The sequence below is a fragment of the Ambystoma mexicanum genome, chromosome 4p (assembly GCF_040938575.1).
Source record: "Ambystoma mexicanum isolate Mex_15411 chromosome 4p, UKY_AmexF1_1, whole genome shotgun sequence".
In the NCBI taxonomy this organism is placed as follows: domain Eukaryota; kingdom Metazoa; phylum Chordata; class Amphibia; order Caudata; family Ambystomatidae; genus Ambystoma; species Ambystoma mexicanum.
The window spans coordinates 504,846,275-504,866,944 of record NC_090927.1 but is presented as its reverse complement, the minus strand read 5'-3'; the positions used below and the strand labels follow the sequence as shown (position 1 = coordinate 504,866,944).

General features: G+C 43.1%; 1 protein-coding gene across 3 annotated transcripts in view; it reads left to right on the top strand.

The window, feature by feature from the left end:
• DCDC2C (doublecortin domain containing 2C) overlaps positions 1 to 7,594 on the top strand; it is a 1,747,636-nt gene extending 1,740,042 nt beyond the window's left edge. For 2 of the 3 annotated variants that reach the window (XM_069606023.1, XM_069606022.1), the window contains exon 11: positions 6,859 to 7,594. In XM_069606023.1, coding sequence (XP_069462124.1) covers positions 6,859 to 7,275 — 417 coding nt within the window. In that variant the 3' untranslated portion in view covers positions 7,276 to 7,594. The remainder of the gene's footprint in view (positions 1 to 6,858) is intronic. The other variant, XR_011260401.1, reaches the window with a different exon arrangement.
• Positions 7,595 to 20,670: the final 13,076 nt, after the last annotated feature.

Genomic DNA, 20,670 nt, shown 5'->3' with positions numbered 1-20,670 from the left:
AAAATAGAGCACTATCTTACTCAGTTACCCTGTACACTTTGTCAAATTATATGCATTTCCAGGTCAGGGGACCAACTAGTTGGTCATATCACTACGACAAATTGTTAGTTCATGCGTAATAATTTTTTTTTAAATATTAAGGTGTTACAAATGTTAAAATATACCAGAAACCTAGGAAAGGGATAATTCGACACTGTTCCACGCTATTTGCTATTAGGAATTTTGTAATGGCACGCCATATCCAGTACAAGGCAATATGTACACTTTCGGTGTCCGTGTTTAGACAATAGTTACAAAACGCCTCATGCTTTACAGAATCATGCCGCGGATGATTGTATTAGGCTGGACCCAGTTGTTTACATTCAGTGAATAAATGCTTTGCATTTTCCATATTACCTGGGAATTTGCATATACGATAGACCCTGTGGGATAAGAGATAAGGCAATCTTCAATTAGGAACCCCTAAATACCAAGAGTGGAAGTCGGTTTGTGCGTAGTCTAAGTATCAGGTTCCGCGCTGCCGGAACCTGAGTAACAAACCTAGTACCACGTGCAAAATCAGGTTGCCAATTTATGTGCTTAAATGGATTGTCATTCAACCAATCAAATTTGATCCCACAATGTTCTTGGTTTAACCCTCTAGGGCCTCTCACCAAGGCTAACATCTGACATTTGGGATGCGGGTTGGCTTTTAGGTGTAGAACTCCCTGCCTGGCCAACATAAGACCCCTAAGGGAGCCTATACCCAACTCCAGCCTCAGATATTCAACCGGGGCTGTTGGTGGGAGCCTCAATAGCCTTCTCCAGAAGTATCCCTCAAGTCTGTCCAACCAACTTAGATCGCACATGGCCAAGGCCTCCTACTAATAACGTGGGCCTACTAGCCATCACAGAATCCTGGCTCAGGAAAGACAGAGTAAAAATGTCCTATCCACCAGGGAAATTACCAACCAAGTATTCCAATCAGGGGAACTGATGTCAACTAACTTGATACTCTCGCACACTGCCACCATGACTGTACATCTTATTTATTATCTTTCGAAGATGACATCTCTCACCTCCTCTCACTGGATGTCAAACCGGCCTCTAGAATTGTCCTCCTAGGTGACTTAAATCTAGGCTTTAGTGATCCACTGGACCCCAATGATTTTGCCTTAGCAAACACCATTGAAGCCCTTTGCTTTGCTCAACGTATCACAAGCCCTAGCCATAATAAAGGTTGCATCCTAGACTGGTTGTCCGACCTCATTTGCAACATATCAATCCAATCTAATGCACCCTGCCCCTGGTCAGATCACAATGTTATATCCTTGACAATACCTACTGGCAAACATGCGTCCGTGTTGCTGCTGCCAGCACCGGCTACCATTGTGAGAAACCCTCAGAATATCACGGCAGCCCATATGCTTCTTCGGCTGAAGCCTCTGACAGCCTTCCAATCCATGATGAAAAATCCCTCCTCGATGGTGGAGCTATATAACCAATCTCTCCTACTCGCCATTGATGAGGTCGCACCCCTGAGTAAACGTAAATCGAAGTCAATAGCTCACCTTTACACATGGTACACCCCAGCCTCAAATCTCTTCGCTCAACCAAGAGAACAGCCAAGACTACCTGGAAAAAGTACCCGACAACCTCAAATAAAGATCACTTCTCCATCTTATCTAAAACATACAAACAAGCCTTAGTCCAAGCTAAAGGTTCCACCGATAATGACAGAATTGCCAATGCTAACTCAGGTACGCGAGAGCTCTTTGCCATACCACGAGAACTAGAATCACCAGTCCCCCTTACAGCCAACTGCAATGAAGATCTCACCTGGTGTTCTAACATTCAAAACACACTGATAAATAAAGTCTCAGCACTCCAACTAAAAATCCTAGCCAAAAAAATAATCTCCTCTGATGCCTTACCAAACCTAAAAACAGCATCGTCCACCCCTCTCACCCACCAGTTCAAGTTCAACCATATCACAGAATTGGAGGTAACCAAAATCATCAAAGGAATCCTTGGTGCCACTGGCAATGCCTTTTGGCTCTGATCACTTTACGTGTTTCACCAATAGGAGTCCTTAGGGCCCACTAAACTTGGCTTTCAGCCATGACCAGTGACAATGAACTTCGGTCTTGGCCACTGTACATGTTGAGCCAATAGGTTTCTTTGCTACCCACTAGCCATGGCCTTTGGCTGTGGCCACTATACAAGTTGCATCAATAAGTTTCTTTGAGATCAACTAGCCATGGCCTTCGTCCATGACCATTGTACATGTTGCACCAATAGGTTTCATTGGGTCCCACAAGCCATGGCATTTGCCCTCAACCATGGAACATGTTGCACCAGTAGGTTCCTTTGGGGTCCACTACGCATGGCCACTGTGCATGCTGCACCAAGAGGTTTCTTTTGCGCCCACTAGCCATGGCCTTCAGTTGTTGCCACTGTACAAGTTGCACCAATATGTTTCGTTGGGTCCCACTAGCCATGGCATTTGGCCACAACTATTGTACATGTTGCACAATAGGTTCCTTTGGGGTCCACTAGCCCTGGCCGTCAACCGTGGCCACTATACATGTTGCACCAATAGATTTCTTTGGTGCCCACTAGCCATCACCACTGTACTTGTTGCACCAATAAGATTCTTTGGGCCCCACTAGTTATGCCCTTCGGTCATGACCAGTGCCATTTCTCTGCAAGTGTCAATGTTTTTTCATGCACAGAGCATGATCGCTATTACTGGGTGTCGATTGATCACTTCAACAGTCTCTACCTCTCTTTAGATAAGGGAAGGGTGTTTCTCATTGTTACTATCATGAATCAGCCTCTGGAAGGTCTTTGTGGTAGATCATAGTATGGGGTAATTTTTGAACCCCCATTCTCCCTCAAGCACAAAATTAGGTGTTAACCTTTGGCATAAAATCTTCAATGGAGTACTGGAAAGGGTTAACTCATATCTCTTTGTATCTGTAGCTCCTAGAGCATTGTTTTGCTCTTTTAACATTTAGACTTGGCTGGTGGCAGTGTTATCTACCCTAACCTTTCTACCGCAATTATATTAGATACATCTGGTACTGTTCTTGGCTATTATATTAGCCTCGAACATAAACCCGCTTGACCAAATCTTCTTTCTCTTGGCTCCGGTTGGGTTTATTCGCCATTTCTTTTTGTTAAAGTCCTTCTTGTGTTTTACTTTGCGCGGCAAACTAGGTTCGCCTTCTTTGTTCACTGTCTTTTTGGCGGGCTTCTGCCCAGAAGCCCTCCTCAAGGCGCCTGGGTGTCTAGGTGGGCTGAATGTGAGGGAGGGGTGTAGTCACCCCCTGCACAGGGTATCCTAGAAAGCCCAAGTCGCACTTTGTCATGATTGGCCAGGGTAGTTGTCTGGGCTGGACAACCCCTCTGCTGTGTGATTGACAGCTAGGCTGCGTGAATGTTTTTTTTTTCGCATAAGCTATCTGGCCTTCAACGACTCAGAGAAGATCCGGTCCGGAGTCTTCTTCCCTTGAGCTTGGTGGGGATAACCAGCTCATCTTCTACTTTTGACCTCCTGTCTCTGAATGTTTCTTAATTCTGCCTGCCTAACCAAAATATTGCCTGTGATTTTTGCCTCCAACTCCCTCTGGGTATCTCAGGTGCTAAGTGTGTTTTTGCCCCGGTAGCATTTCATGTCACGGATACGCGTTTGTTTAGTACACCGAACTGTTAAACAGTGATCACAATCGTATTCACGGTAACATGTTTTGTTCATAAAACTGGTTCATTCAAACACAGGGTTCTTACCTTGAGACTTACTGTACAAAGTGAATTGGTTAGTTGTAGTATATTTAACGTGTGGTTTTTATTGAAGTTTAATAGAAGTGTTGTGTTTATAACGAATGGTTTAAAAATAAATGTACTTATATTTTTCTACCTGAAACCTTGAGTCAGTGTTTGCTTGAGTCACAGTAATTGTGGTCCCTTTATGTAATCTCTGCTACTGCTCATATACTCTTGAGATAAGCCTGGCTGCTCCGCCACTGCTACCACTCTGACATAGTAGTACAGGCTTGTACCAAAGGTAATACTTGTATTGCCACCTGTAGTCTTAATTGTTTTAGTGGTCCCTAAGGGCACTGCACAGGATTCTGCCTAACAGCCCACAACCCTCTTTACAGAAGTCGAACCCAGCCTTCTAAACATCCATCATTCCAAAGACAATTTTACAGCACTACAACCAGTGCATCGGCAGTGCCATGAAAAAGTGGCACAAAGACCAACCAATCTAATACATGACCAACATTCAGTAGAAACTACCTATTTTTAAAACTACAACCAGTGCATCGTCACTGGCCGAGAAAGGTGGGCCTGCGACCAGTCTCTGTGACTACTTTCCCCAGGTACTGATAATAACAACCACAAACCTCCATGCAGACCTACCACCGAACCTACTATGCACCTAACATTCCACAGGCGGTTTTACATCACTACAACCAGTGCATCATCAGTGCCATGGGCAAGTAGGGGTGGGGCCTGGAGGTGGCCACTTTCCCCTCTCACTGACGATGACAAGACCATCTAACCCCTTTAAAGAACTAGCCCCCATCTACTATACACCCAACATTCAACATACACTCTCTCAGCACTATCACTCAACCTTCTACATACCCAACATTCTGCAGGCACTTTCACAACAGTACAACCAGTGCATCGACAGAGAAAAGTGACACGAATACCACCATACCTACTACACACCCATTACCTCTTTGTAACACTACTACCACTTTACCCTGTCACTTATAACACCCACAAAACTCCTTGCAGACCTACCACCAACCAGACACTTCTACAACAATACAACCAGTGCAGTAAAAGTGCCAAAGAGGAGTGGGCATGAGGCCTAGCCTCCTTTACAAAACATATGCTTCTACAGACTCTTTTACAACATTACAACTAGTGCATTGACAGTGCCAGGGAGTTACAAAACGTGTATTTGTTTTACTCCGCAATATCCACAGACAAACATTCCACAGACATTTGTACCACACTACAAGGAGTTCATCGACAGTGCCTGGGAAAAGTGGGCACAGGGCCTGGCCTTCAAACCTTTGCTTTTTTTTCCTGGATTGCATTAAAAAAGGCTACCTTTTTTGCCATTTTGCTAACTTTCCGACCAACCCTCACGCGCACGTGAGTGTATGAAATTAATAAAACTATTGTAATTGTCTGTTTGCCCAAATATGATTGCCATTGTCTGGGGCCTGCTTGGTCTGTTCGCGGATGTCGCCACAAAAACATTGGCTTCTTCAGGTTGTTGAATGCTAAAGACTAATGTGTTTTAAAAAATAAATTGTATGGCATCAGTTTCAAAATATGTTGACGTTCCTTATGTTTTTGATTGGCAATTAACACCTTGTCCCCCAATAGTACAGGTCTCTTTAATTGGACCAACCCTAAATATCACTTATTTTTCTGGCCAACTTTTTCAACATTGTTAGCCAGTGAACAAATTAACACCAAAAATACGCAATTCAAGTCAATGGAGATTTTAAAAAGTTTGGGACCCATATAACGCTCTACCCCCCTTGATGAAACGGCCAAACACTTCCCCTTAAAATTCAGTTGGGTCTATTTTTGGACATTTTTGTTAGATTTGTTGAACAGGGCCAAAGTTATAAGCCCTAAAAAAATAGCTCTTCCTATGGAGAGTGCGCACCTTAACCATAATTACAGGGCCGCTACATAACTACAGGGCTGCTACCCCTAACATTATAAAATATAATTCTATTAACTATAGAACAAAGGGAGTATTATGACTCATAGTTCCAGAATTACGCTTCTTTGGTCCTTCTCATACAGACTACTGTGGAAAATGTGCTATGGTTCGCCAAACACGGCTCTGCGCATTCCATTCTTTCAAAATTAGCTGAAGGTCCAAACTGGGCCTTGTAGATTCACTTTTACCAAACACATGTATTCTTCTGTTTAAGAATATACATTAATGCCTGAAAGGAGAATTACCATTTACTTGCCTAATAACATTATGTTCTCTTTTAAGCCAGCTTTTTTCAGATTATTGATATTTGAGTGATTTCTACAGCTTGGCTTCCAGTGGCAGAGACTTTGTACCAAAATTCTAACTAGTCATGTTCCAAGATAGGTACATGACAGGACATAATTTATCAGTTATCCCCAGAAAAGTTCAAAGAGGCTCTATGCAAACGAATTAGAACACTGGAGTGTTGGTGCGTCCATGTAAGTAATAGGCCACCAGAGGGCGTTAACCACTGTTTCAGTTTTCTGTTTCTCAGCCTACATTTTGCCTTAATGCTCAATGTCTCACTTGGACAATAATCCACCAGAACAATGCTCACTGGAAGGTCCTGAGAATCTTCTCTGAATGTTTTCTTTTTTTTCTAATCAGTTTGTATGCTTTTTTTATTTTGTCATGCTCTAATGGCATTACAGCCCTTTGGGTAATAGTTGTGACAGATATTATCGTCCCTTAACCTCAGAGGGCCCCCTTTGCTTCGATTTGGGCAAATAACTGAGATGTGGGCCAATAACACTTGTTACAGGCCTTTCTACAGGGCTGTAATTCCTCACTTTTTTCAGGAAATAACATGTTTTCAATCCTATTTGTCAGCCACATTTGCAAAATGTTGCAACCTAAAAAAGCACGCCATAAAAGAAAATGTGCATCGTTGGCCAGTAATTTGTCGAGCTGTGATGCATTTCTACTGGTGTAACAAGGTTTACTGATGCATTACACTTGGTTCTGTTGTGCAACATTCCATTAGCATTCTGCATATGAGCCTACATATTTATAGTCTATTGTGTGAGTCCTTGAAATCCATGTGTTTTTAACTTTTATTACCTTTCATTGTTTAGGCTTTGAAGGAGCACATGGCCTCCCAGCAGGAACCTGTCATCCCTTACACCTCGATGAAAGCATGCCTTGTTCTTGGAAGAGTTGTGCTCTGCAGCTTCTGTAGCAAGATTATTACCTCTCCTGCACGCTTCCTGCTTCTTCCACCATCTTTAGTATCCCCAGGAGCCAGGTTTACAGTCCCACACCCGTCCTCTGGAGCCGCTCTAGCCAGGCATCTTATAGAACACTCATCGTTCGAAACTTCTGCCGCCAGGTCATTCTTCCCACCACCAACTTTCAGATCACCTCCAGCTATGCCAGTATCTTTTTCCACATCACGTGTAACCTCTCTAAATTATCTGCCACTCTTACCACCTCCATTAAGAATGCCAGCACATCTGCCTCCGGTTCAGCCCTTGAGATCTTTACCACCATAGCCGCTACAACGAACATAAGAAACGTAAGGAACTCAGACATTACTATCATATACATCTGCTGGAGCTTGGATTGCAACAATCCTCCACTCATTCTGCTTTCCCCTGTCTAAAAGAACCTACAGGCTGTTAGAATGCAAGTGTATGTGGCTATGCATGCACATCTTTAGTTTCCCCCTTTTACATTTCAGTTGTGTTATTTTGTGCTTTGTCAATGTTGTGTTTTCCATTTTGTGTGCTTATGTCTTCTTGTAAACACTGCATGGGGGATGGAGAGTGAAAATAAACCAACAAGCCCTAGGGTGCTGTGTTTAATTTCTTGATATGTTGAAATTGTGTTTCTAGGTTCATATTAGACATTAATCGATCTTTAGTCTAACAAAACTGTAAATAATTGTGTGACTACAGTGACATCATGTGTCTTGCGACTGTAACTAGTGGTTCTTTAAAAAACCCTGCTGAAGCATTCTATTTGGCAGCTGCTTTATAGACTTCAACCTTAATGATAACGTATGCTAGCTAATTCTTTATTATGCATTTTCAAAACAGTGAATGCTAATACATTGATAAAGAAAACATTGAGTATGCCAAAATAATATACATTTTAAAATGTCTGTAATGTCCCGGGAGGATAGCTCAGCGGCAGAGTGTGCGTCTTGGAAGCAAGACGACACGAAGCAACATAGGTTCGATCCCCGGGTCCGCGCTTAGAAACCTCTGGGTGTTTAAGCGCGTTATAAATATGTAACTAAGACAAAAAAAAACACAATTACGCAACTAAGAAAAACAAACAGCGCCTCGATGCCTGCGGGCTGTGTGAGCGCTATAAATGTAAAATAAATAAATAAATATAATCTAGTTTTAGGGGAGGTGTGGCTTGGCGCCAATGGGAGCAGTCACCTAGCTCTGGTCCTGCACTCCGGCGAAACTTAATGATTTAATTTATACCCTTAACGTACCTTAGCTGCACTTTTTTTTATGCCCCATTATGCTCTCCTGAACTTCCTTGGTGTTCGTAGCCTTTGGGAATAGATACAGGCTGCTGTATCTTCGAGTTCCAGGACCTCCGGAGGCTGGGCCTGAAGCCGCGTCATCCCGCACAGTTGCAGCCAGTGTTTCCTGTCAGCTGGTCGGCTGACGCGGGTGGCACGCTTTGTGCCAGGTAGCCGATTTCTCAACAGCAAAGGTTTTTCTTTGCTTTTTTATCCTATTCCTTATTTTTAAAGCCTGGATACTAATAATAAACTTGCCTATAAAACGCGTGAAGTGTTTTTGGAGCAATTTGCTTACTTTCATCACCTGCTTTGAAGGACTACCTCTAATTTTAATAATCTCTGAGGAAAAACATCAACAATATATCATATTATTTCTTCGTCTTCCTTGTGGTCCTACATATAATTTCTGCTCCTCCCCTCTAATTCTATATCTAAACCAACCCAATATTTGGCTGAGGATTATACTGGTACTCTGAGAGCTCTTCTCTTTATTGCCAGTTATATGAGAGGGAAAAGGAGGGAATAGAGGAGATTAAAGACACAGGGAAGAAACAAATTGGGAACTATTGAAATACATTGCTTACTACATTCTCCCATTTATTTATTTTATTTATTACATTTATTGCACGCCCAGACTCTTTCGTATCACGGCGAGGTTACAGGCAGCTTATTGAGGTATTAGACAGTGACAATTACAGCATGGTTTACAGTAAAAACAAATACAACGTATTTACAAGAAGATGAATAGTACAAAAGCGTGTGCAGCATATTTACAAAATCTGAAGGCAGTTTTATTCGTATTGGTTAAATAAACAGGTTTTCACCAGTTTTTTAAAGCCCAAGAAAGAACCCTCTTTTTTCATACTTAGAGGGAGGGAGTTCCTGTGTCTGGGGGCTAGGTATTGAAAACTGCAGCCCCTGCTTTGGTATTCTTATAGCGGGGTGTCGCTAACAGTAGATGGTTATTGAATCTTAGGGTTCTTGTAATTTCTTTTTTAGGTAGTGCCTTATTTAGGTAGATGGGTGCTATTTCCTGTTCACATTGGAACGTTATATATAGGGTTTTGAAGATGACTCTAGCTGCGACAGGCAACCAATGGTGATCTTTTATGGTCTTGGATATGTGGTTCGATTTCCTAATTCCTAGGACGGCCCGTAGAGCTTTGTTTTGTATCAATTGTAGTTTTTTTAGATTGGTAATGGAGGTGTCTAGTAGTAAGACATTGCAGTAGTCGAATCGTGAAAGAATCAGAGCTCTGGCCAATGTAATGGGGGGAAGGAGTTGTCTGCTTAGAGCAATTAGTTTGGCTATGCGGTGGAAGATGAGAGGCTGCTGATGTGCTTGGTCATAGAGAGGTTAGCATCCACATATACTCCTAAAGTTTTTACTTGTTTCAAAACAGGTTTCATGGTGCCGTCAATGATAATAGAGGCCTAGTCCGAGTGGAGGGCACCTATTTTGGTCTGGGATCCCACAATGAGAATCTCTGTCTTCTTATCGTCGAGGCAGAGACTATTTAATGCCATCCAGTTTTGTATGATGGCATACATTTTGTTAATAATCAGTGTATCTTGGGTGTAGTTCCCAGTGAGTGGGATGAGGATCTGGGTGTCATCTGCAAAATTTGTGTAGATGACACCCATATCATCTAAGGCTGAAAGGAGGAACTTAGTATAAGCGTTATAGAGAGTGGGTGAGAGGCACGAGCCTTGGGGTACTTCAATGGGGACTGGGATGGGATCTGCAGCTTCATTGCTATAGAGACTCTAGAGGTGTTCGTTCATGTAATAAAGATTTAATCCACATGGTGGCATCGGTGGAGAAGTTAAAGTCTTTAGCTAGGGTGGAGCAGAGTTTGTCATGGTCCACAAGGTCGAACGCAGCAGAGAGATCAAACAAGAGGAGGATGAAAAGTTTGCCTGAGTCTCTAATGGTATCCATCTGGATTTTAAGGTCCAGTAGGGCTGTTTCCGTTAATGTGGTTAGGCCTGAACCTGGATTGTCTCGTACCAAGGAGCTGGTTGTGTTCCAGATGGGCTTGGACTTGATTACATGTTATTTTGTCGATGATTTTAAGTAAAAAGGGAACTGTCGTTATTGGCCGGTAATTGGTGGGTACAGTCAGATCTAGAGAGGGTATTTTTAGTAGGGGAGTAACCCAAGCTTCTTTAATGCTGACTGGGACCAGTTGGCATTGAATGAAGCATTCACAAAGTTGGTAATGATAGGTGTAAGTGTGTGGGCACATGATTTGACTATTTGTGCTGGGATGGAATCTCCTTTACAGTTTGATGCTTTGAGTTTGGAGATATGTCTAAGAATAACTCTTGGGAGACTGGGGTGAAGAAGAATAGAAGGCTGGTGTTGACAGTAGGATTCAGGATGTGGTTATCACTGGCGGATTTGTTAGCTAGTAGTTGCTTTTTGGTTGTAATTTTAGTTTGTAGAAGATTAATGTTGGCAGCTAGGGCATCTTGTATGGTGGTGGACCATTCTTTGCTAGACTTTGTAGAATTATTTGTCGGGTGGGGTTTTCCAATTCTCTCAGGATTGAGAAGAGTTCTTTGGAGTCAGAGGCAGCGTTTTTGATCAGAATGTTATAGGCATTAGCTTTGAATGTGATAATGGCTGATTTGTAGTCTTTGCTCGCCGTCTGAACAGCTTTTTCTGACTCTAGGGAGGGGTGTTTTCTATGTGCATATTCAAGGGCACATTTCTTTCTCCTAAGAGCAACAAGATCGTCATTAAACCGAAAGCATGAACGTTTGTCAGTGCGCTCGGTTTTGGTGGTTAGAGGGGCTACAGCATTAATGGTGGAGGTGAGACAGTTTTGGTATGTGTCTGCTGGGAGACAAGGGTTATCGGTGGATATTGGCATAGTGTCTAGGATTTTGCTCAGTATGGGGCTGAGGTTTCAGGGGTGAGCTTGCTAAGATTTCTGGCTTCATAAGTCTTGGTTAACTTAGATTCCATAGGGGGGGTTCATCAGAGATGATAGTAAATTGGATGTTGTCGTGATCCGTCCAATTGAGTGGGGAGAGTCAATGGTGATGCTAGTATTGTGCGTGAGGATCCAATCTAAAGTTCTACCCTTAATGTGGGTAGGGGCATTCACAGGTTGTGTGAAGCTCATATCCTTGAGGGCGGAGTGTAGGGCTTCTGCTTTGGTGTCTAGGCTGTCGTTAAATCCTAGATTAATATCTCAGAGGATGACTCATTTAGTATTGGGTTTGATGAGAGGAGCAGGCAGAAGTGGGATGTCTATTTCAGGATGGCTGTTGAAGTTCGGAGCTCTGTAGATTACTATGACGTTGATGGTGGTTTTGTCATTAATGGCGAGTTTAGCTAGAAGGAGTTCATAGCCAGCAACGCTTTCAGTGGGGCAGGATCTCAGTTGGAGTTTGGTCTTGGCTATGATGGCAACTCCGCCTCCATGAGACTGGTCCCTGTCGGTTCTGAGAATAGTTTAGTCGGTGGGATTGCGAGTGTCAGGAGAGGACCCGAAGCTTGGTGGAGCCAGGATTCTGTAACGACAAGGCAGTCTAGTTGTGATTCTATGATAAGGGCGTGTATTTCGATAGCATGAGCTCCTAGAGAGCGGGCATTAATGAGGTTGCCTTGAAGGTTGGTGCTAGGTTTCTTCTGATCGGTGGTAGTTGCCGCCGTAGTTGTTTTAGGGCGTAGGGTGGAGTGGGTTCGTTTGGTGGTGGTTTTAGGCTTGAGGAGGCATCGGGAACCTATAGGTAGGGTCAGTTTGGGTGATTTAGGGTCGTGTATGGTGTCATATGCATGATATAATGTGCGTGATCTTAGGCGATAGCGTCTAGTCTTGCCCAAGATGGGACGAGAGTGGTTGATTCCAGTGTTAGAGTGTAGCTGAGAGTACTCTGCTATATGCGAGTTGGTGCACATTTTAGTATCATGAATGAGGTCATTTAGGCTGGTGGTGTGAGAGTGGTTGGTGTTGGGTGAAAAAGGTGGCATGGAGGGCAGGAAAGGTGTGGGGCAAGTGATGGGATGATGCCGGGGGCAGGCCAGTTCGGAGAGTCTGTTCTTGTACGCTACATAATGGTTACCAAGGCAGGATACACTGTCTTGGATAAACAAAAAAGGGAACATGATGGTGGTAAACCAATTTTGCATAGTTAGTGGAAGTCGCAATGAGAATGGGGTGCCTTGCATGGTGTGCTGCGACACCGATCTGGTTCTAGTTGCTACCGAATGGCTACTTGCAAGGAAGCGTTGTGTGGCGTTGGAATACAAGAGGACTAAGACTCTTGCTGGCAATTATCTGTTATATCAGATTATAAGCAATTATTAGGCAAATAATTGAGCGTTACCCATGTAAAGTGTAAGCATGGCCATAATTGAGTAGAGATTAAATCGTAATGCTAAGCTGTAGTTATGAAACATGTTACTGTGCTATATTTTATATTCACAGAATAGGTAGTGAAACATCCAACTCATTATACAGTTGGTGGGCAGACAATGCAAAACATGACAAAGGTTGTGCCGATATACAATTCGGTAAACGCCTATTACCTGTGGCCACCCTGGTAGGATTGGTATGGACCGAACGCAATAGTGTTGGTTAGGCATGTAGTGCTAAGCAGAGTAGTTCGAGGGTGAGCTACGAAGCAAGACCCTATTAGTACATTAACATCATTCATCATATATATATATATACATATATATATATATTATGGCTGCTAAAAAGTGACAGACAAAAGAGGCCTCCACATAATCTCCTACTACCCTAAAAAGGCAGAAAAGCGAATCTCCAACACCCAAAGAGGATATTGTGGATCCTGTCATGCAGACCATTTTATCAGAAATCGGGGCTCTCAAGCCCTTCATGGAAGACACTAATGCTAAATTGCAGCAACTAGACAACAAATGGTCAGTATTTGAATCCCGAATGAATGAGGTGGAAAGGAGAGTTAGTGACGCAGAAGATGTCTCGAATAAGGTAACTCATTTAGAAATTACAATAGCCTCCTTACAACAGCAAGCTGAGAATCTTAAAAACAAGAATAGGAGGAACAACCTTCGCATTGTTGGCCTTCGGGAAGGAATTGAAAAAGACAATCCTACTGCCTTCTTATATTTGTTTCTTCCTCAGATTCTCAACCTGTCGGCATCTGTAGAGCTTAACATTCAACGAGCACACCAAATTGGTCCTAGCAAATCACCTCTAAGCACTAGTCGTCCACCCAGAACCCTTATACTGGCCCTCCTAGACTTCAATCATATAACATTCATTATGGAAAAAGTCAGGCAAATTAAGCAACTAACATGGGAAGGAAATAGAATGTACATTACACAAGATGTCTCCAAGATAACGGCGGTGAGATGAAAAGAATGTTTGGCATTTAGACCTGCACGTAGGCAATTAAATGCCAGATATGGCATTATGCACCCAGCTATCCTAAAGGTTACCTTAAATGGGCAGTCCTCAACCTTCCAAAATGCGGCAGATCTGAGACAATGCATCCAATCTCACAAAAGGAATGAGATGGATACTTCTAACCCCATCATTTGAATGAATTTATGACATGGGACGTTCTATATTCTATATTTTGATCTTTTTCGCCGGAGTGGGGTTTGGTGGGCCTTTTCTTTTTCGGCTTTCCTCCCCTCATTGCATTACTTTTTGACATGGATTGGTGTGGCTAGTTCGTGTTAGCCACTGTTCTATTGACTTTTTTTGGATATGTCTTCACTGTTTGTTTTACCCCTCTTCCTTATGTTTTGCTCCATTTGTGTACCCTCCTGTTCTGCTGGGTACTTCCATGTATCATATGGTAATAGACTTTAATGTCTTAATGAAAATGTATCATTTGATTTGTTGTTAGATCAAACTCTCCAGACTGATGCCTATTAATATAGTATCTTGGAATGTTAAAGGATTCTACAATCCTAATAAGAGGCAAAAGGTTCTTTCGCATCTCGATAGATCAAAGCCCTTAATAGCATGCATACAGGAGTCAAAGCAGAAAAACTCGAGCGTCACTGGGGGGGGTCAGGTTTTTTCCAGTGCTGCAAATGGCAAAAAGAACGCCACCATCACACTTATTAACAAAGCCCTTAAATGCAGGGACGTCATTTAGGGGTCACCAGAGGTCGCAACTGCGACCACTGAGGTCTCCCTTGCGACCTCTGTGGTCTCCCCTGCGACCTTTAAAAAACATATATATATATATTTATTTTTTATTTTTTTTGTAATGCAAGCTCCTGGCCTGTGGCTCTTTACTTCTGGGGTGGCTGGCTTTCTTGTTCATACCCCTTAAAAAAAGAATAAAAATAAGAACAGGGGTGCCACAAGTTAACACTTTCAGCACAGACCCTAAATAAGAAAGAATAGGAATACAAATAATGTGTCTTTCTGGAATTCTATACAATAATTGCTAGGCTCATTAAATGTTTATTTCAGGCACACTTCAGGGGGAGAGTCACTGATTTAGTCTGTTCTTAAACGCCTCACTCAGTCTTTCATCCTTCTGATGGCGAAAAATGAGTACCAACACAGGTTGGGTGATATTGGGTATATATTTTGTCTATATAAAGCGCTTAAGCATAAGTGCTATATAATAACACATCATTATCATTTGGTCATGGACGTCTGCTTGCATACACAGTAATTTGGTCATATGGGCCTACACACTGATCTTAATGATACATATGGCGATCCATTCTTGTATGAAATGTACATCACATAGTGATATCGTAACTATATTGTTCGTAGTGTACAATGCTATGTGATACCACTTCCTATTTTGTCCACGAGTGAAATGTCGTGTTCCATCACTACCCACGATATCACTTCGGGGCGGTGATCAAATGGCATCACTTCCTGTGATGTCATCCGGGGGTCAAGGGTCGTGTGATGTCACTTCCGCTACCCCTGGCATTTTGGTGAAATGACGTCCCTGCTTAAATGTAAAGTATTATCTATGGAATCAGACAAGTTAGGAAGATGGGTTATTCTCAAGATATTAGTATACTCTACAGCATACAAGAATCTCAATATATATGGCCCAGCATCTGCGGATCCCTCCTTTTATAGACAACTCAGGGATCATGTGTTTCCATGTAACCCCCATAATCTGAAGTATGTGGAGATTGTAATCAAGTCATAGATCCCTTTCTGGACAGGAAATCTGATGTGCGATATACTAACACCACATCTCACGCAAAATGTATTAATTTTATATCTGAAGTAGGCTGTAGCGATGCTTGGCATATCCTCCACCACACAGACTCTGAATTTACTTTTTACTCTACGTCCCACAATTCCTTCTCGCGACTCGATTACATTTTCATCTCCAACTCTATGGTTAATCTCCTCCTTGATGCCCCGATAGAATCTATTGCGATCTCTGATCATGTTCCAGTATACATTCAGATTGCTTCCCCAATAAACTCTCGCTACCCTAGCAGATGGAGATTTAATACCAACCCATTAAAAGGTGAATCTTTTACACAGTTCATCACACAACAACACAATAATTTATTTTCTGAAAATAAGAATCAAGACACTTCTATTACCAATAATTGGGACTGCTATAAAGCGGTTCTTAGAAGTCATATTATATCTTTTGTTGTAAATAAAAAGAAAAAACTTAAATTTGAATCAGAATCCATTCTCAGACAACTTAAACCCTTGGAAACCCAATTCGCTTGCACTAATTCTACCTCTATTCTCAAGGATATTATGAAACTAAGATTTCTAAATAACAAAATCATCACGCAATATTCATGTACCAACCTGCTTGAATATAAAGCAAATATATACAATTTCTCCAATAAAACTAGTAAATCGTTGGCCACTTACCTCAAACTCAAGAAGGAAAAAAACTAAATTGTATTTATTAAAGATCACTTAGGGATTAGAAAATTCTCAGATAAGGAAATTGTTCAAGCGTTCAAAAATATGTATTTTAATTTATATACTGCTGAAGCCCCTCCTAATAATCCTGCTGTCATCGACTGCCTACACAATATTATCCATATCTGCTACCCCCAGGCTAATTTTATATCATTTAATGCACCAATAACTCCCCATGAAATACATTTGGCTATTAAGAACCTTAAAGAAGAAAAAGCCCCAGGACCGGATGGCTTCCCTATTGATTTTGTTGGCCACTTTTCTGATCTATTAGTCCCTAAGCTTAACGAATTCTACTCTCATTTCATATTAATAATATGGCCCAAGGTTCATTTCTAGAAGCTATGAGAATTGTATTTCTTAAACCTAATAAAGATCCTGAACTCCCCCAAAACTATCGTCCTATTTCCCTTATTAACACAGACTGTACGATTTATGCCAAGATTCTAGCAAACAGACTCCTCCCCTTTTTACTTGATCTTCTCAAACTAGATCAAGTCGGATATGTTAAAGGTAGTGTTCTCCTCTAATATTAGACTGTTTCTAGACATCATAGACATATTAAACAAATCAAATGACCCCCATGCTGCGATTGCCCCTGCTGCAGAAAAAGCTTTCGACAGAGTTGAATGGATTTTATATTCGAAGCTCTTAAGTGGCACGGTTTTCATCACCCCTTTCTTTCTATGCTTAAGGTCCTATATTCTAACCCTAAAACTACAGTCTTTGTAAATTGTCAAATGTCCTCCTTCTTCCCCCTATGTAGAGTAACACGCCAGGGCTGCCCACGGTCTCCAATTCTCTTTATTCTATTTATTGGAACCCTTTCTAGAAGCTGTAAGACAAGATAATAACATTCTAGGAATTCCATTTTGTAATTTACACATTAATACGGCGGCGTATGCCGACAATGTACTTTTATTCCTAAAAAACCCCACAGCAAAGTGCCCAATATCTACCAAATATAATCTCTAGGTTTTCGAAAGCTTTGGGTTACAAATCTAATACTGATAAGTTAGAGATTCCCTAAATATACATTGCACACCCTATCACACCTGCACTTTAGGTATGAAATGGTGTCCACAAGGATTTAAGTATTTAGGTATCCACATTTCTGCTTCCAACAACAGTATTTGTAAACATGACTCCGACATCCTGGTAGCCATAGTTAAAGAACTAGTATCCTCATGCCCCCCTTTATCTCTCCTGGTGGGGCTGATTGGAATCTATTAAAATGATGATTTCCCCCAATTATACTATATCTTCTATATATGTTACCAATTCCCCTCCCTTCTTCCTTATTTAAATCAATTGATTCCTGTCTTACTAAATTCTTATGGGGCAAAAAGAAGATCACAATTTTGCTTAGTAAACTTAAAAAGCCCCGTCCCCAAAGTGGTGTTGGTTTCCCTGATTTCAAAACATATCAAATGGATTTTGTTCTCAAACAGACACAGTGGTGGTTTACTCAGGATGTTTCATTCCGTGTACCTAGATGAGTATGCCTGGAAAGAGCTATGGTGTCTCCAATACCCCTTGCTGACCTTTACTATATCAAAGGAAAGAATACATTTACTAAGTACTCATGCATTCGGCAATATGTCCTATCTATTAGGTTATACATATTCACATATACAGCTAAACAGTCTGCAATTATTTCTCTCTACATTTGGCTTAATCCCCTGATCAAAATCAATACTAAATCTATCTTTTGGAAGCCATGGCTGTATAAAGGCATCACATTTTGTAATCAACTCTTTTTGCAAGGTACTCCCATTACATTTTATGATTTTACTACCAAGTTCCACATGCCTGCTTCGTCCCTGAAACAATTTCTTGCCATCATTGCCGCAATAGTAGAACATTTTGAATTATGGATGTATAGCTCCAATTATCCTAATGCACAGAGATTACTTTATATGTTGAACTCAGACACTACAGCCTCTATTTATTATAGAATTCTACTATTAACTTCATCTACCCCAAAAGTTGATTGTCTTCATAATGATTGGAGAGAAGATTATTTATTGTTAAATAGACAGTTTTGCTGGGCCCCCTCAATGGCAGTACATCTCTAAAATTACTGCGACTGCTAGCCTAATTCAAGCCCTATTCTTTTTTCATCAGAGAGCCTTCATTACCCCCTTCTCCCTTTTCAAATGTGGCTTATCGTCAAATGATAACTGTTGGAGCTACTTACATTCCCAAGGTTCTTTCAAGCATATGTTCATAGTATGTCAACATGTCAAGCCTTTTTGGAACTCTGTGTGGAATACCATCAAATTTATTTCTCCAGCATGGGGTCTGGCATGGATTCACATGCTCATGAATATTCCCCGTCGTCAGGCTGGGAATCCTCAGTAAAGAAAAAATCAGTTTCAGTTTTGTTTCTCAACTGTCTTTCTACTAGTAACCAATCACTGGGCTCTTGGTCATACTGCCCCCAGCCAATGACTGCCCTCTACCTAAGCCCCTCCTCTGGCAGCCATCTTCAGATTTTTACCACACGTTCAAGTGTTGGGCGTCCTCGTGCTATAGCTCTCGAGCTTTTACTGCGTTTTGCCTTTTTCCTAAGGGTTTTCTCTTATTTTTCGGTCAATCGAGCCTCAAGCTCTGCCGATTCTTCTTCTGATCAACGGGGACATTTTTTGCAATTTTTCTACGCCCCTCAAAGGCAAATTTTCATCGAGTTTCTCTTCTTGGAGGATTCCAGAAGATTCTTTGAGGCCTACCCGGCGTGGACATGGCCCATGACAAAGGAGACACGACGCCTACTGGATCCAAGCTGTTTAGGAACTGCCCTGGATGTGGATTACAGAATGTCTTTAAGGAGGATGAGCACTCCCGGTGCCACTGCTGCCTTCACGACGACAAGTCCCATGTGGAGAAGGACTGCACGTTCTTTAAGAACATGTCCGTCCGGACATTGAAGGACCGTCAGACTCGACTCACTAACTGGCTGGAAGGGAAGAGCCCAGCAGCAGGTGAGAAGAAGAAGTCTGAGCGGTCTTCTAAGACTTTGAGGGCGCTCTGGTGACAGGGGCCCAACATAAGGCAAAGCACCGCGAGTCCGCAGGCACCGGGAGCGCCGTTGGTTCGGGCTCCTCGGCTGCCAGGAAGGGCGATATGTTCCAGACGCCATCAACCACGAGCCAACGCTCTGGCTTGGGGAAAAGGAAGTCGGAGAACCCGGATAAGCTTCGGGAGAGGAGTCGTGGCCGCTCTGGCGAAGCCTGCAGAGGCTACCCCAGTGGAATCGACTTCTGGGCCTAGAGTTTCCCTGCCAACCCGGAGGGAATCATCTTCTCAACCTATCGAGAAGACCCCCGTGAAACCCGAAGACGAGAAAAAGGGGGTCGGGGTAGCCATAACAGACACAGATACCACCTCCGAAGATGAGCTGGCTGGCGTCAAAAAGATCCTGGACAAGAAGTTCGAGGAAGTCCGGTCCTACGGGAGGGATCCCGACAAGGCGGACGTAGAGAGCGACGGTGGAGCCGAAGAGGATCCGTGGGCCATGGAAGATACAGAGGATCCCACGCCCCAGCCGTCGCTCCCGTCGCAACCAATGCCTATGCCACAAGACAACTCAGGGACGATCTTGATGGCCATCCAGACCCTGTGTACGGGGATAAGGACAAGGTTACCCTTACCCCTAGTGGACAATCCAGCGGTGCCTGGACCATCGGGGAGCCCACCGAACAGGCAAAGGCGAATCCACTCCCCCGCCTTTCCAGCCTTCACCTCCTTCCCCTCCTCCGAGGGATGAGGCAGGAATGGAGACGGCTACTATGGTGATGACGACGGAACGGATCTCCCATCACCCCCTGTCCGAGCCTCCCCTCCCGACGAAATTGGCTCCTTTCATGCCATGATTGCCAGGGCATCAGAGCTTTTCCAGCTTTGTCCCGAAGAGCAGAAGAAGTAAGGTTTCCTCTACCAACAACGGGAGGCCAAGAGAAAGACAGTCCTGGAGCTCCGGGCCGTGTTCTGGGCCCTCAGATCGTTCCTCCTGTCCCTCAAGGGCAAGGTGGTGAGGGTCTTCACTGACAACACCACCACGATGTTCTACATCCGGAAGCAAGGGGGCACCAGATGCCCAGCCTTATCCAAGGAAGCGCAGGATCTGTGGCACTGGACCGTTGCCCAGGGGATGTTCCTGGTACCCTTCCACCTGGCACGAGTAAAGAACACCGTCGTCGACTCGCTCAGCAAGGAGTTGCGCTCATGCCACGAGTGGGAACTACGGCAGGATCAAGTGGATCTGCTATTCCGACGATGGGACAATCCCCAGATAGATCTATTCACGACGGTGACGAACGCCAAGTGCTGGAGGCTCGCCAGCAGGTTTCCCCAGCCGGGGAGCATGGGCAATGCATTCTCATTCCCCTGGGACGGCCTGTTCCTTTATGCGTTGCCATTGCTTCTGCGACTCATCAGTCAACTCAGACAGTCCCGGTGCAGGATGATCCTCGTCGCACCGGCGTGGCCGAGGCAGATATTGTTCCCGGACC